The following is a 13,115-nucleotide window of genomic DNA, read 5'->3' as shown; positions in this document are numbered from 1 at the left end:
TACACTTTCAGTCAAGATTACATTGCTTGTTCCTTTAATTCTCTCATGAACTGTTACAATGTCAAGAAAACAGCAAAGAACCCAAATTCCATGACATCCGTTGCGGCAACTGGGTCATGAGTATATACTCTTGAGGCATACCACAGTACTTCACGAAATATTCTATCTTCATTGATGGGACCGATAAAAATCAGAAGTATGAATGACTTTCTGGAGAATGTGGGCATCGATCCAACTACCTCTCAAATGCGAAGCAAGCGGTCTACCACTTGAGCCAATTCCCCACACGCCTACTAGAAAAAGAATCAGAAAATCTCAGGATTATCAGAAGGTCTTACTCCATAGAAAACCAAAAGAACTTGTAAACCCTTAAGGCTTAAGCAATTCTATGTAAGACTGGGGTACGTGACCTTCAGTAAAAAGACAAAGCTGCATAGAGAAGGACATTCTGTAGAATGTGGGCATCGATCCCGCTACCTCTCACATGCGAAGCGAGCGCTCTACCACTTGAGCTAATTTCCCACACTGTTCCCAAAAATAGATTCAGAAAATCTCATTCAATACAAAATCAAAGGAATGTGTTGTAAGCACTTGAGCAATTCTATGTAAGATTGGGGTACTTGACCTTAAGTGAAAAGACAAAAGTGCATAGAGAAGGACATTCTGGAGAATGCGGGCATCGATCCCGCTACCTCTCACATGCTAAGCGAGCGCTCTACCACTTGAGCTAATTCCCCACACTGTTACTAAAAAAAGAATCAGAAAATCTCAGGATTATCAGAAGGTCTTACTCCATAGAAAACCAAAAGAACTTGTAAACCCTTAAGGCTTAAGCAATTCTATGTAAGACTGGGGTACGTGACCTTCAGTAAAAAGACAAAGCTGCATAGAGAAGGACATTCTGTAGAATGTGGGCATCGATCCCGCTACCTCTCACATGCGAAGCGAGCGCTCTACCACTTGAGCTAATTTCCCACACTGTTCCCAAAAATAGATTCAGAAAATCTCATTCAATACAAAATCAAAGGAATGTGTTGTAAGCACTTGAGCAATTCTATGTAAGATTGGGGTACTTGACCTTAAGTGAAAAGACAAAAGTGCATAGAGAAGGACATTCTGGAGAATGCGGGCATCGATCCCGCTACCTCTCACATGCTAAGCGAGCGCTCTACCACTTGAGCTAATTCCCCACACTGTTATTAAAAAAAGAATCAGAAAATCTCATTCAATACAAAATCAAAGGAGCTTGTTGTAAGCACTTTAGCAATTCTATGTAAGATTGGGGTACTTGACCTTGAGTCAAAAGACAAAGCTGCATAGAAAAGGACATTCTGGAGAATACGGGCATCGATCCCGCTACCTCTCACATGCTAAGCGAGCGCTCTACCACTTGAGCTAATTCCCCACATTGTTAGTAAAAAAAGAATCAGAAAATCTCAATATTATCAGTATTTTTCATTCAATAAAATATCAAAAGAGCTTGTTTTAAACCCTTGAGCAATTATATGTAAGATTGGGGTACTTGACCTTGAGTCAAAAGACAAAGCTGCATAGAGAAGGACATTCTGGAGAATGCGGGCATCGATCCTGGTGCCTCTCACATGCAAAGCGAGCACTCTACCACTTGAGCTAAATCCCCACACACTCACAAAAAAAGGGATCAGAAAATCTCAGGACTTTAACTACGGTCCATTCCAACAAACATTGAAAGACTTCTGTACATAACTTGGTCATCTGCCCTTCAGTCCACGATAAAAGCAAAGGCGAGGTGGCCGAGTGGTTAAGGCGATGGACTGCTAATCCATTGTGCAGAGCACGCGTGGGTTCAAATCCCATCCTCGTCGGATACTTTAATTTGGGAAATAATATCGCCTCAAAAGGTTGTCAACACTGTTGTCAGTGTTAGGGGTCTACTTTGCATAGTTTATAGAGGAATGTACACTGAATGTACACTTCCAGACAAGGCCACATTGCTTGTTCCTTTATTTCTTTCATCAAGTGTTATAATCTCAAGAAAAGAGAAAAGAACCCAAATTGTATAACATCTGTTGCGGCAACTTGTTCATGAGTATACACTCTTGAGGCATACCCCAGTACTTCGTGAGATAGTCTATCTTCATTTATGGGACAGATAAAAATCAGAAGTTTATAATGAATGACTTTCTGGAGAATGTGGGCATCGATCCCGCTACCTCTCACATGCGAAGCGAGCGCTCTACCACTTGAGCTAATTCCCCACATTGTTACTAAAAAAAGAATCAGAAAATCTCAATATTATCAGTATTTTTCATTCAATACAATATCAAAAGAGCTTGTTTTAAACCCATGAGCAATTATATGTAAGATTAGGGTACTTGTTCTTAAGTGAAAAGACAAAGTTTTTGAGAAAGACATTCTGGAGAATGCGGGCATCGATCCCGCTACCTCTCACATGCAAAGCGAGCGCTCTACCACTTGAGCTAATACCCCACTCACTCGCAAAATAAAGGATCAGAAAATCTCAAGACTTTAACTACGCTCCATTCCAACAAACATTGAAAGACTTCTGTACATAACTTGATCATCTGCCCTTCAGTCAACAATAAAAGCAAAGGCGAGGTGGCCGAGTGGTTAAGGCGACTGCTAATCCATTGTGCAGAGCACGCGTGGGTTCAAATCCCATCCTCGTCGGATACTTTAACTTGGGAAAAAATATTGCCTCAAAAGGATGTCAACACTGTTGTCAGTGTTAGGGGTCTACTTTGTATAGTTTATAGAGGATTACCTGAATGTACACTTCCAGACAAGGCCACATTGCTTGTTCCTTTAAATCTTTCATCAAGTGTTATAATCTCAAGAAAAGAGAAAAGAACCCAAATTGTATAACATCTGTTGCGGCAACTAGTTCATGAGTATACACTCTTGAGGCATACCCCAGTACTTCATGAGATAGTCTATCTTCATTTATGGGACAGATAAAAATCAGAAGTTTATAATGAATGACTTTCTGGAGAATGTGGGCATCGATCCCGCTACCTCTCACATGCGAAGCGAGCGCTCTACCACTTGAGCTAATTCCCCACACTGTTACTAAAAAAAGAATCAGAAAATCTCATTCAATACAAAATCAAAGGAGCTTGTTGTAAGCACTTGAGCAATTCTATGTAAGATAGGGGTACTTGACCTTGAGTCAAAAGACAAAGCTGCATAGAGAAGGACATTCTGGAGAATGCGGGTATCGATCCAGCTACCTCTCACATGCTAAGCGAGCGCTCTACCACTTGAGCTAATTCCACACATCGTTACTAAAAGAAGAATCAGAAAATCTCAATATTATCAGTATTTTTCATTCAATACAATATCAAAAGAGCTTGTTTTAAACCCATGAGCAATTCTATGTAAGATTGGGGTACTTGACCTTGAGTCAAAAGACAAAGCTGCATAGAGAAGGACATTCTGGAGAATACGGGCATCGATCCCGGTACCTCTCACATGCTAAGCGAGCGTTCTACCACTTGAGCTAATCCCCCACACTGTTCCTAAAAATAGATTCAGAAAATGTCATTCAATACAAAATCAAAGGAATGTGTTGTAAGCACTTGAGCAATTCTATGTAAGACTGGGGTACTTGACCTTAAGTGAAAAGACAAAAGTGCATAGAGAAGGACATTCTGGAGAATGCGGGCATCGATCCCGCTACCTCTCACATGCTAAGCGAGCGCTCTACCACTTGAGCTAATTCCCCACACTGTTACTAAAAAAAGAATCAGAAAATCTCATTCAATACAAAATCAAAGGAGCTTGTTGTAAGCACTTGAGCAATTCTATGTAAGATTGGGGTACTTGACCTTGAGTCAAAAGACAAAGCTGCATAGAGAAAGACATTCTGGAGAATGCGGGTATCGATCCCGCTAACTCTCACATGCTAAGCGAGCGCTCTACCACTTGAGCTAATTCCACACATTGTTACTAAAAATAGATTCAGAAAATGTCATTCAATACAAAATCAAAGGAGCTTGTTGTAAGCACTTGAGCAATTCTATGTAAGATTGGGGTACTTGACCTTGAGTCAAAAGACAAAGCTGCATAGAGAAGGACATTCTGGAGAATACGGGCATCGATCCCGCTACCTCTCACATGCTAAGCGAGCGCTCTACCACTTGAGCTAATTCCACACACTGTTCCTAAAAATAGATTCAGAAAATCTCATTCAATACAAAATCAAAGGAATGTGTTGTAAGCACTTGAGCAATTCTATGTAAGATTCGGGTACTTGACCTTAAGTGAAAAGACAAAAGTGCATAAAGAAGGACATTCTGGAGAATGCGGGCATCGATCCCGCTACCTCTCACATGCTAAGCGAGCGCTCTACCACTTGAGCTAATTCCCCACACTGTTACTAAAAAAAGAATCAGAAAATCTCATTCAATACAAAATCAAAGGAGCTTGTTGTAAGCACTTGAGCAATTCTATGTAAGATTGGGGTACTTGACCTTGAGTCAAAAGACAAAGCTGCATAGAGAAAGACATTCTGGAGAATGCGGGTATCGATCCCGCTAACTCTCACATGCTAAGCGAGCGCTCTACCACTTGAGCTAATTCCACACATTGTTACTAAAAAAAGAATCAGAAAATCTCAATATTATCAGTATTTTTCATTCAATACAATATCAAAAGAGCTTGTTTTAAACCCATGAGCAATTATATGTAAGATTGGGGTACTTGTTCTTAAGTGAAAAGACAAAGTTTTTGAGAAAGACATTCTGGAGAATGCGGGCATCGATCCCGCTACCTCTCACATGCAAAGCGAGCGCTCTACCACTTGAGCTAATACCCCACTCACTCACAAAATAAAGGATCAGAAAATCTCAGGACTTTAACTACGGTCCATTCCAACAAACATTGAAAGACTTCTGTACATAACTTGATCATCTGCCCTTCAGTCTACGATAAAAGCAAAGGCGAGGTGGCCGCACCCGCTGCCGACTGGCCGTCAATCCAGTTCCTAACAAATTTCTAACATTCCTAACAAATTCCTAACAGTCCTAACAAAGTCCTAACAAGTTCCTAACAAAGTCCTAACAATTCCTAACAAAGTCCTAACCAATCCGAACAAACTCCTAGGATTTTGCGTGTTACGACATCACGTATGACATGCGCAGTGACCTGCGCGGAAAGAAACGAATGTTGTTGCTCCTCCGTCTCCTACTTTTTGACTGTTTAATCGAGGTAAAATGAGTATTTATGGTTAATAGTTTATTTATATGGTGGATAGTTACTGTCCACCATAAAAAGATACTGTTGCTTGGAATATTATTCTAACATCTGCTGTGATTTGTACAGTTTTAAAGATGACGAAGACAGGAAAACCGGACTCTTACTGGGCTGGTGTTATGCAGCTGTATGCTCAGGGCAAGTTCCGATTTACCACCGGGAAGAGACCTGGAGCCAGAAGATGGAAATCTGTCATCCAGCGGATAGACACATGCCCACTGACTCCTGCCTTCAACCAAAAAGTCAGGACAATCGACATATTTGGGAAAAAAATTCCCTGCGACTGTGGTTATCATACGGTAAGTTAATTTCTTTTATTGTATACAATAGATTAAAAAAGGCTATGTTGCATACCAGTGACTGTTGACATTTTTAAGTGTTTCACTTAAGTTTTTGTTATTATTTTGTTACCTATCTTAATATGTAAGACAAAAACAGACAATAATTCGAAATGGCTATAGAACACCGGAAAGAATTTAATGATTTATTACACAAGTTTATTCAATGTTGTTTTTCCACAGTCAGCTGAGCAGGCAAATACAACAGGGATTGAAGCAGAAAGCATGCCAGGTGCAGGGAGCAGCACAGATGTACCTAGGGCTGCTGCAGATTCAAGCCCACAAATCAGTTCAGCTTTAAAAACAGTTAATCCTGCTATGCACAGGAGCTCAAGCATAGTTGAAGCTGCAGCAGATCCAGCCACACAAAACATTTCAGGTGTAGGCACAGTTCCAGCTGACCAGACAGCGCAGAGGAGCTCAAGTTCAGGGAGCTGCCAACTTCCCACTATGTCAGTCAGTCAAACTCCAAATCAGATAAAGTGTGCATTATGTAGTGAAGATGTCAATGTGGAACTTTTCTCTGAACATTTGTCTGACTTTCATGCAGAGCAATGTTGTGAACATTGTGGGAAAAAGGTCATGGGTGCAGTTGGTTTGCTTCATCATATTGAAGAAGGTCATGAGCCACCAGGCAAAACATCACCATCTATGCCAGACCAACATCAAGTATTTAAACTACATGGGATACCAGCAACTTCACCCCATAAACCAGCAGCATCTCCCCAGAAACCAGCAATACTTCCCCAGAAACCAGCAGCATCTCCCCAGAAACCAGCAACACCTCCCCAGAAACCAGCAATACTTCCCCAGAAACCAGCAGCATCTCCCCAGAAACCAGCAACACCTCCCCAGAAACCAGCACTTGAGCCACAACAGTGCCTTGCAACAGTGCAACACCCCCAGCCAACTCCTTCAGTTGCTTCATCTATTCCCCACCTTAGGCCTCCGGAGGTGAATTGGGTCAGCTTTCTTCCCAAGCAGTTTTTGCGGGTCATCAAGCCAGCAGACCAGCAATGGATTGCACAGTGCCTTTATAATTCTACTGGACAGTTTAAACAACACTTCTCACAAAACTGGTTTCATCCACCCTCTCTACCAAAGATAATGAATGCACCTCCAGATCCCCTGGTCTACTTCAGGCAGAGGATGTTTTTATGGGCACCTATGCGGATGTGGGGTATTTCTCTTAAGTGTCATCAATGCAACACCAAGATGCATCACTCTGGGATCTACACAAAGGTCAGAGAAGTTATAGATCTTGATTCAAGATATTATTTGATTGGGGGAGATTATCCACGGTGCAGTAAATGCATGATTCCTGTTTGTCCATGGAGCACAGAGGTGCTAAATCAGTTAGATCCTGCCCATAGAAACAGGTTTCCAGCCATTCTCACCACACAACTGGCTCTGGACAAAAGGTGTGTGACTTTGCTGAAACCACGCACTGTTGGAAATAGCTCCAGTTACGTGCAGCAAGCATTAGAAGAACTGCACAGTGAGGAGTGGGCAAAACGCACCATCGATTATCTGACTGACTGTGAGCTTCACAAGAAGAAGAGCGCGTTAAGTAGGATCCATGAAGTGGTCTATCAGAATCCACCAGAGTTTAGCCCCCTTCCTCTTGCACAGTGGTTTGAGACTGTGCATGCCAATGAAATACTCTGTCACTTGTCCGAGATGAAGGGTGTCATCACGTCAACATATGGAAGGATTTTAAAGCTTGATTCAACCAAAAAGGTACAGTAAAACACCTCTAAAATATGTTGTTATTCTGATTATAATTTGCATTCCAAATTCTAATCAGATTATAATTACCTTTTTTTTTTTTTTTTTACCAAACAGATCACCAAGAAACTTGCTGGTGGAATTTCTGAGACCGCTACATGGATGACAAACATCACCAATGAATATGGCCAGGTTCTGAACTGTGTGCTGACCACAGGTGAAGGAGCAGGGTTGGAGGAACTGTGCCAAGGAATTGTCATGCGCTTCCGGAATGCTGGGGAACCAGAGCCACAAATCCTTTATGTTGACAGAGACTGCTGTAGTGAATCAGGTTTGTGATTTTTAGACCTCGTTGCACTTCACTGTAACATTTGTTTACAGTTCAAAGTTTAAAATATTTTAGGGTCACTTTAATTATTTTATTAAGAAATGTATTTTGAACAAGGTATTGTGATCTATGTAGCAGTTATGTTTTATGTAGCAACATTAATACAATCAGCTGTGAGTCATAAGGTAAATTAACTGCTGTAGAATTGATTAATTTGTGTTTTATTTATATATTTATTTTTGCTTAAACAGGTGTGCCTCCAGTGCTTGAGTGGTTTCGACCATGGAAAACTAAAGTGAGGCTTGACATCTTTCATTACATGAGACGATTCACAACCGGTCTCACCACAGAACATCATCCTCTTTATGGAACTTTCTGCTCCAAGCTGTCCTGCTGCATTTTTGAATGGGATCAAGATGATGTCAGCTGCCTTAAAGAAGCAAAGAGGTCAGAGCTGAAGAAAAAATATACTGGTCATCCTCCCACTGACGCCCAAGTTTTGGCCAACATTAATTCGAGTGAGCTTGCTAAACATTGCAGAAGAAGGACAAGAGGGGTAGAAGAAACCCGGAACCTCATTCAGGAATTATTAAACTCCATGTGGGAACTGACTGACACCTCAGGTCTCCGCCTGATCAACCCTGAGAGCATGACTCATGTGTGGCAAGTGCAGCAGAAGCACCTGCCATGCATCCAAGATCCACCTGGTGTTGAACTGTACACCAAGCTTCGCTCAACACAAAAGGGAGACAAAGAAGTTCAAACCTTCAGATGTAGCAGGGGCTCGTCTTCAGTTGAAAGCTTTCATCGACACCAGTGCTCCTTCATACCAGGTAAACTGTGAATTGGTATATTTGATGTCATTCATTTTTGTAACACCAGAATTTTAACCTTACATCTAAAAATGAGAGTAAGCATAATTTCTGAAAAAAATTCCATAGAAGTTATCATTTCATAAATGCTGCCAATCTTTGCAACTCTGTTTTTTAAGGATGGAGAAGCAATGCCATGCACACTCAAATGTATATGCTTGAGGGTGGATCCAGATGGAACATGAAAAGAACCCAAGAAGCTTTAGATATGAGTCGCAGATCGCACAGTAAACTCTATGATGTTCGTCTGATGTCCAACCTCAACACTCTGAGCAACAAAGTGCTGGGTCATGCCCTCTTGCCAGAGTTTGTTCCCCCAGGCTGTCCCACAGGTATTGGACATTTACCTAACAAATTCCACAAAAATGCTGATTTTTGTACAGCAAATTTGCCACTTTCAAATACAATTGTCAAATGTCCTTTATGTTCCTTGAAGGTGAGCGGATTGCTGTGGAGTATCTTCTTGCACAGTCAGACAGAGGAGACCTCTTAGGTCCCCAGCAGGACAGCGAACTGGGAGTTATTTTGCCAGAGATGCCAGCTAACGCTCAGGAGGACAGTCCTGATGTCACCATCAGTGACGTCACTGACATTCTCTCAGAGAGCCCCCACGACATCCTACAGTGTGAAAGCCAGTTGGAAATGCCATCCCCTAACATTCTTTTTCTCCAGGAAGAATCTTCTCCCATGTCATCTCAGGTAATGCTTTAATTACATTACACTTGTATTTAGTGAGTAATTTGTCTTATTAACAGAGCAAATTACCCTCATGTGTTCCATGCTTCTACATTGGCATTTACAATCTATTGTTATAATTTATGAGATTATCATCAGTAACTGAAGATGGTTGTTATTGAATAGTTTGGTGATGATCATGTAAATGAGATGAACAAAAGCAAAAAAAAAAACATTTCAAACTTTTATGTTATAAATACTGTAAGAGCCAAAAATGTCAGTTTGTAACATTGTTTATTATTGTGTACGCCATTTTCATATTTAGATATTTTCTTAAAAATAAGATTCCATTGTCACGTTAATATAGTGGTTTACACTGAAACAAATAAGCAGCCACTATAAATACCTTGCCATCATGAGTGCAGAGAAAAAGGTTTTTTTGGGGGGGTTTTTTTGGGGCGATATAAGGAACATTTGCTGTCGCTTCTGTGTGTTTACAGGAAACCAGTATCGACTCAACCCCTGCCTCTCCCACTCATGCTGCTGCTTCAGTCGGAGGTCAGCTTACTGATGACCACTCCTTTAGTGGACCAAGTAGCTGTTCCCAGGTGGACCAAGTATCCCAGGTAGAGTGAGACCTATGTGGGTTCATTTTGTTTCATTACAGCATGCAACACTTTGTTTGGTTGCTGGATTATGTTCAATAGACAATTTTGGGATGTAGTTGTTGTTATAAAATCATATTTCCAGATTAGGCTTTGGCTTAGCTTGATTTACTTTCCCTTTTCCATCTTTCTCAGCATCTAAACATTTTTTCTTAATAAATCTGAAACAGTACTTGATTTTATGCTTTAATCTACTTTATTTAAACCAGTAGTTCCCTTACCTGGTCCTCATGTACCCCTTCCCTGCATGTTTTTGGTGTCTTGCTTGCAAACAGCTTACTTAAATGATTAAAAGGCTTCTGCAGCACTTGTTTGGGACCACTGTTTTAGACTAAATTATTTCTCTCTTTTTCTTTTGTGGCATGTTGGCCTTTTTCTTTGGTAGAAATACGGATTATCCAATCCGATCAACCATCAGTTCCAGGAAATTGTTTCAGATAACATAAAGAAATGACTGTGTGCATATCTGTATCTATGTATTTTTCTTTTAAGGAGACCCGGTGTGACTACAGAGGTTTTCCTGGATGGGAGGCAGTTGACAGCTTGGCAGAGTACCTTTTGAGCCTCAACAGAACAATAACTGCATTGTCAACAACAGAGGTAGAAAATGTCTTGCAGCTGTATTCTAACCTGCATGCTATGGACAAGCAGCCTGCCAAATACACCTTAAAAACCAAGAAGAGCACGTTACCAGGACCTTGGAGGGCTTCCCGGAAACGAAGTGGCTCTGCACCTGGTCAGCAAGCAGCTGAAAGGTAACCTGTCTAATATTTGACACAATGGATAACTTGATTGCATATTCACTGATGGAAGCCAAGTCATGAATTGCAAATACAATATTTTTTTTCTCTTAGCATTAAGCTTAGGAGATTAATATCCAGCCATCCATCCATTGTCTGTTCTCCCTTGTCCCTAATGGGGTCGGGAGGGTTGCTGGTGCCTATCTCCAGCTACGTTCTAGGCGGGAGGCGGGGTACACCCTGGACAGGTCGCCAGTCTGTCGCAGGGCGAGATTAATATGGGTTTGCTGAACTCATCAAAATGAGAAGAACTTTTCTACTGCATTTCATTACTGCTCCAATCAAATCAGTGTTAATGAGCTTGTGTTTTTCTGCTATTTGAATGACCTGTTTGTTACACAGACTCTTCATGACCCATGGCCAGGCTGCCCAGAGACCTGACGCAAACAGAGTGTCTGAGTGCGTTTGCCTCAAGCTGTTGAAAGAATATCAGCAAGCAAGAAACCGACCAAAAGACAGCAAGGGGAAGGTTTTACCCATCCCACAATCTATTGTTCAAACGTACTGCCACTTTAAACAACTACTTGAGGACTCCAGGCCCATACAGGACCAGACCAACTTGTTGTTGGTCACCATCAACAATACCACTGTGTGTGCTTGGTAAGATGTCCTTTATTTTTAACAGATATTGCACTTTAAAGATGGCTTGATTTTGAAAGGAAACAATTTATGTTGTATTATCTTTCAGGCTACATGAGCGGCAGAAGAGAACAGACAGGGACACTCTTCTCCAAGGTGTGAATCTTCCTCCGAAGGTGTCCGTGGCTGACGCCTCCTTTCCAGAAGCGAGACAGCTCCCCTCCCTTCCTGTGGAACATGGACATAAAAGCATGGAGTTTAAGGAACCTGAAAACAGAGAAGGCGAGGCACTGATCCGTCAACGGGTTGGTGGTAAAGCTGGCTCCGCCCAGCAATGTCCTCCTTCATACCAGCCAGGACTCTTTTCACAGGCCCCAGTTCCTGCCAGCTTCCTGTGTCCACAGACTAACCAGCCACCATCATCTGCTTGGTCCTACTGTGAGCAGAACCAGATGCCACAAGCGCCATCCACTTCTTTGGGTTTCTGCTACGGTCCACCAGCTCCAGTTTTGACCTCATTTGGACAAGGACAGTTCCCACCCCTGCCATCTCCTCTGGGTCCATTATATCAGTACAATAGACCACCACTTCACTCATCAATCCCAGCAGCTGCTGCTGGTTCAGCATCATCATCACCATCAGATCAGGCTCCAGCCAACATGAATCGCTACAGGAAGTGGAGACAGAATAGGGCAGAATTAGAAGACCAGGAACGCCTGGCAAGAGGGGAGCCTCCCAAAAAGCGCCAATGGAAGCAGGACTACCACTATCAGTGTTCAGTTTGTGGCCAGGCGAAAAACAAACGCACTGGCCATACACAGATTAAGGGAAAATGGTACTGTCCAGCCTCTGGACAGACCATTTTGGAATGGAAAGAGTCTCTTGGGAAGCAGTGACTGTTTGAAAGATTTTCTTTTTAGTTTTCATCTTTTAATATCTCATCATTTTTGTTCTCTCTGTTGCTATCTGTATGTTTTTAGTGAGCCTTTAGGTGCTGCTTTATACATGTTGAGGTATATTGTTAGTCCTCTGTGAATGTAGTTGTGTAAGAGTGAATAAATGTCACTGATCATTTATTTGTGTGTTCTATAATTTTGTTGGCCCTCTCAAAAGTGATACTATCAACAGTATAGTAATTCAGTAATTCAGAATTAACAGTAATGTGGATGTTATGCTATATTGAACTTGAAATTAGTGTAAAAAATGCTTTGTGGAGCATAAAACAGGTATTATTACTACAATAATACAATAATATCTGAAGCATGAACTTAAGAAGAAGCTTCAGATATTTCCTCTCTCTTTTTTTTTTTCCCCCCCCTTTCTTTCCCCTCTCCTTTCTTTTTCCCCCACCTCTAGCAGTCCCTTTTGCCCCATTTTTGGCCGAGTGGTTAAGGCGATGGACTGCTAATCCATTGTGCAGAGCACGCGTGGGTTCAAATCCCATCCTCGTCGGATACTTTAATTTGGGAAATAATATGGACTCAAAAGGTTGTCAACACTGTTGTCAGTGTTAGGGGCCTACTTTGTATCATTTAAAGAGGATCACCTGGATGTAGACTTCCAGACAAGGCCACATTGCCTGTTCCTTTAACTCTTTCATCAAGTGTTATAGTCTCAAGAAAAGAGAAAAGAACCCAAATTGTATAACATCTGTTGCGGCAACTTGTTCATGAGTATAGACTCTTGAGGCATACCACAGTACTTCACGAGATACTCTATCTTCATTGATGGGACAGATAAAAATCAGAAGTGTATAATGAATGACTTTCTGGAGAATGTGGGCATCGATCCCACTACCTCTCACATGCGAAGCGAGCGCTCTACCACTTGAGCTAATTTCCCACACTGTTCCCAAAAATAGATTCAGAAAATCTCAT

The 13,115-nt window shown here is 41.6% G+C and overlaps 1 protein-coding gene and 8 non-coding genes across 9 annotated transcripts; 2 read left to right on the top strand and 7 right to left on the bottom strand.

The window, feature by feature from the left end:
- Nucleotides 1-664: 664 nt before the first annotated feature.
- Nucleotides 665-737, bottom strand: trnaa-agc (transfer RNA alanine (anticodon AGC)). The gene has a single exon. It is a non-coding gene; the product is annotated as a tRNA-Ala (tRNA).
- A 380-nt stretch (nucleotides 738-1,117) lies between these two features.
- On the bottom strand, nucleotides 1,118-1,190 carry trnaa-agc (transfer RNA alanine (anticodon AGC)). The gene has a single exon. It is a non-coding gene; the product is annotated as a tRNA-Ala (tRNA).
- A 142-nt stretch (nucleotides 1,191-1,332) lies between these two features.
- Nucleotides 1,333-1,405, bottom strand: trnaa-agc (transfer RNA alanine (anticodon AGC)). Its single transcript has one exon. It is a non-coding gene; the product is annotated as a tRNA-Ala (tRNA).
- A 357-nt stretch (nucleotides 1,406-1,762) lies between these two features.
- Nucleotides 1,763-1,844, top strand: trnas-gcu (transfer RNA serine (anticodon GCU)). The gene has a single exon. It is a non-coding gene; the product is annotated as a tRNA-Ser (tRNA).
- Nucleotides 1,845-2,396: 552 nt separating this feature from the next.
- Nucleotides 2,397-2,469, bottom strand: trnaa-ugc (transfer RNA alanine (anticodon UGC)). The gene has a single exon. It is a non-coding gene; the product is annotated as a tRNA-Ala (tRNA).
- A 1,182-nt stretch (nucleotides 2,470-3,651) lies between these two features.
- trnaa-agc (transfer RNA alanine (anticodon AGC)) lies at nucleotides 3,652-3,724 on the bottom strand. The gene has a single exon. It is a non-coding gene; the product is annotated as a tRNA-Ala (tRNA).
- Nucleotides 3,725-4,296: 572 nt separating this feature from the next.
- trnaa-agc (transfer RNA alanine (anticodon AGC)) lies at nucleotides 4,297-4,369 on the bottom strand. The gene has a single exon. It is a non-coding gene; the product is annotated as a tRNA-Ala (tRNA).
- A 374-nt stretch (nucleotides 4,370-4,743) lies between these two features.
- Nucleotides 4,744-4,816, bottom strand: trnaa-ugc (transfer RNA alanine (anticodon UGC)). Its single transcript has one exon. It is a non-coding gene; the product is annotated as a tRNA-Ala (tRNA).
- An 888-nt stretch (nucleotides 4,817-5,704) lies between these two features.
- On the top strand, nucleotides 5,705-12,314 carry LOC114138658 (uncharacterized). The gene is made up of 9 exons (XM_028008041.1): nucleotides 5,705-7,331; nucleotides 7,437-7,650; nucleotides 7,899-8,480; nucleotides 8,639-8,851; nucleotides 8,956-9,218; nucleotides 9,695-9,820; nucleotides 10,352-10,614; nucleotides 11,002-11,259; nucleotides 11,348-12,314. The coding sequence occupies exons 1-9, from the start codon at nucleotides 5,733-5,735 to the stop codon at nucleotides 12,132-12,134; spliced, it is 4,305 nt and encodes a 1,434-aa protein (XP_027863842.1). The 5' UTR covers nucleotides 5,705-5,732; the 3' UTR covers nucleotides 12,135-12,314.
- Nucleotides 12,315-13,115: the final 801 nt, after the last annotated feature.

The sequence above is a fragment of the Xiphophorus couchianus genome, chromosome 23 (assembly GCF_001444195.1).
Source record: "Xiphophorus couchianus chromosome 23, X_couchianus-1.0, whole genome shotgun sequence".
Taxonomy (NCBI): domain Eukaryota; kingdom Metazoa; phylum Chordata; class Actinopteri; order Cyprinodontiformes; family Poeciliidae; genus Xiphophorus; species Xiphophorus couchianus.
This window is presented reverse-complemented; position numbering and strand designations above follow the sequence as displayed.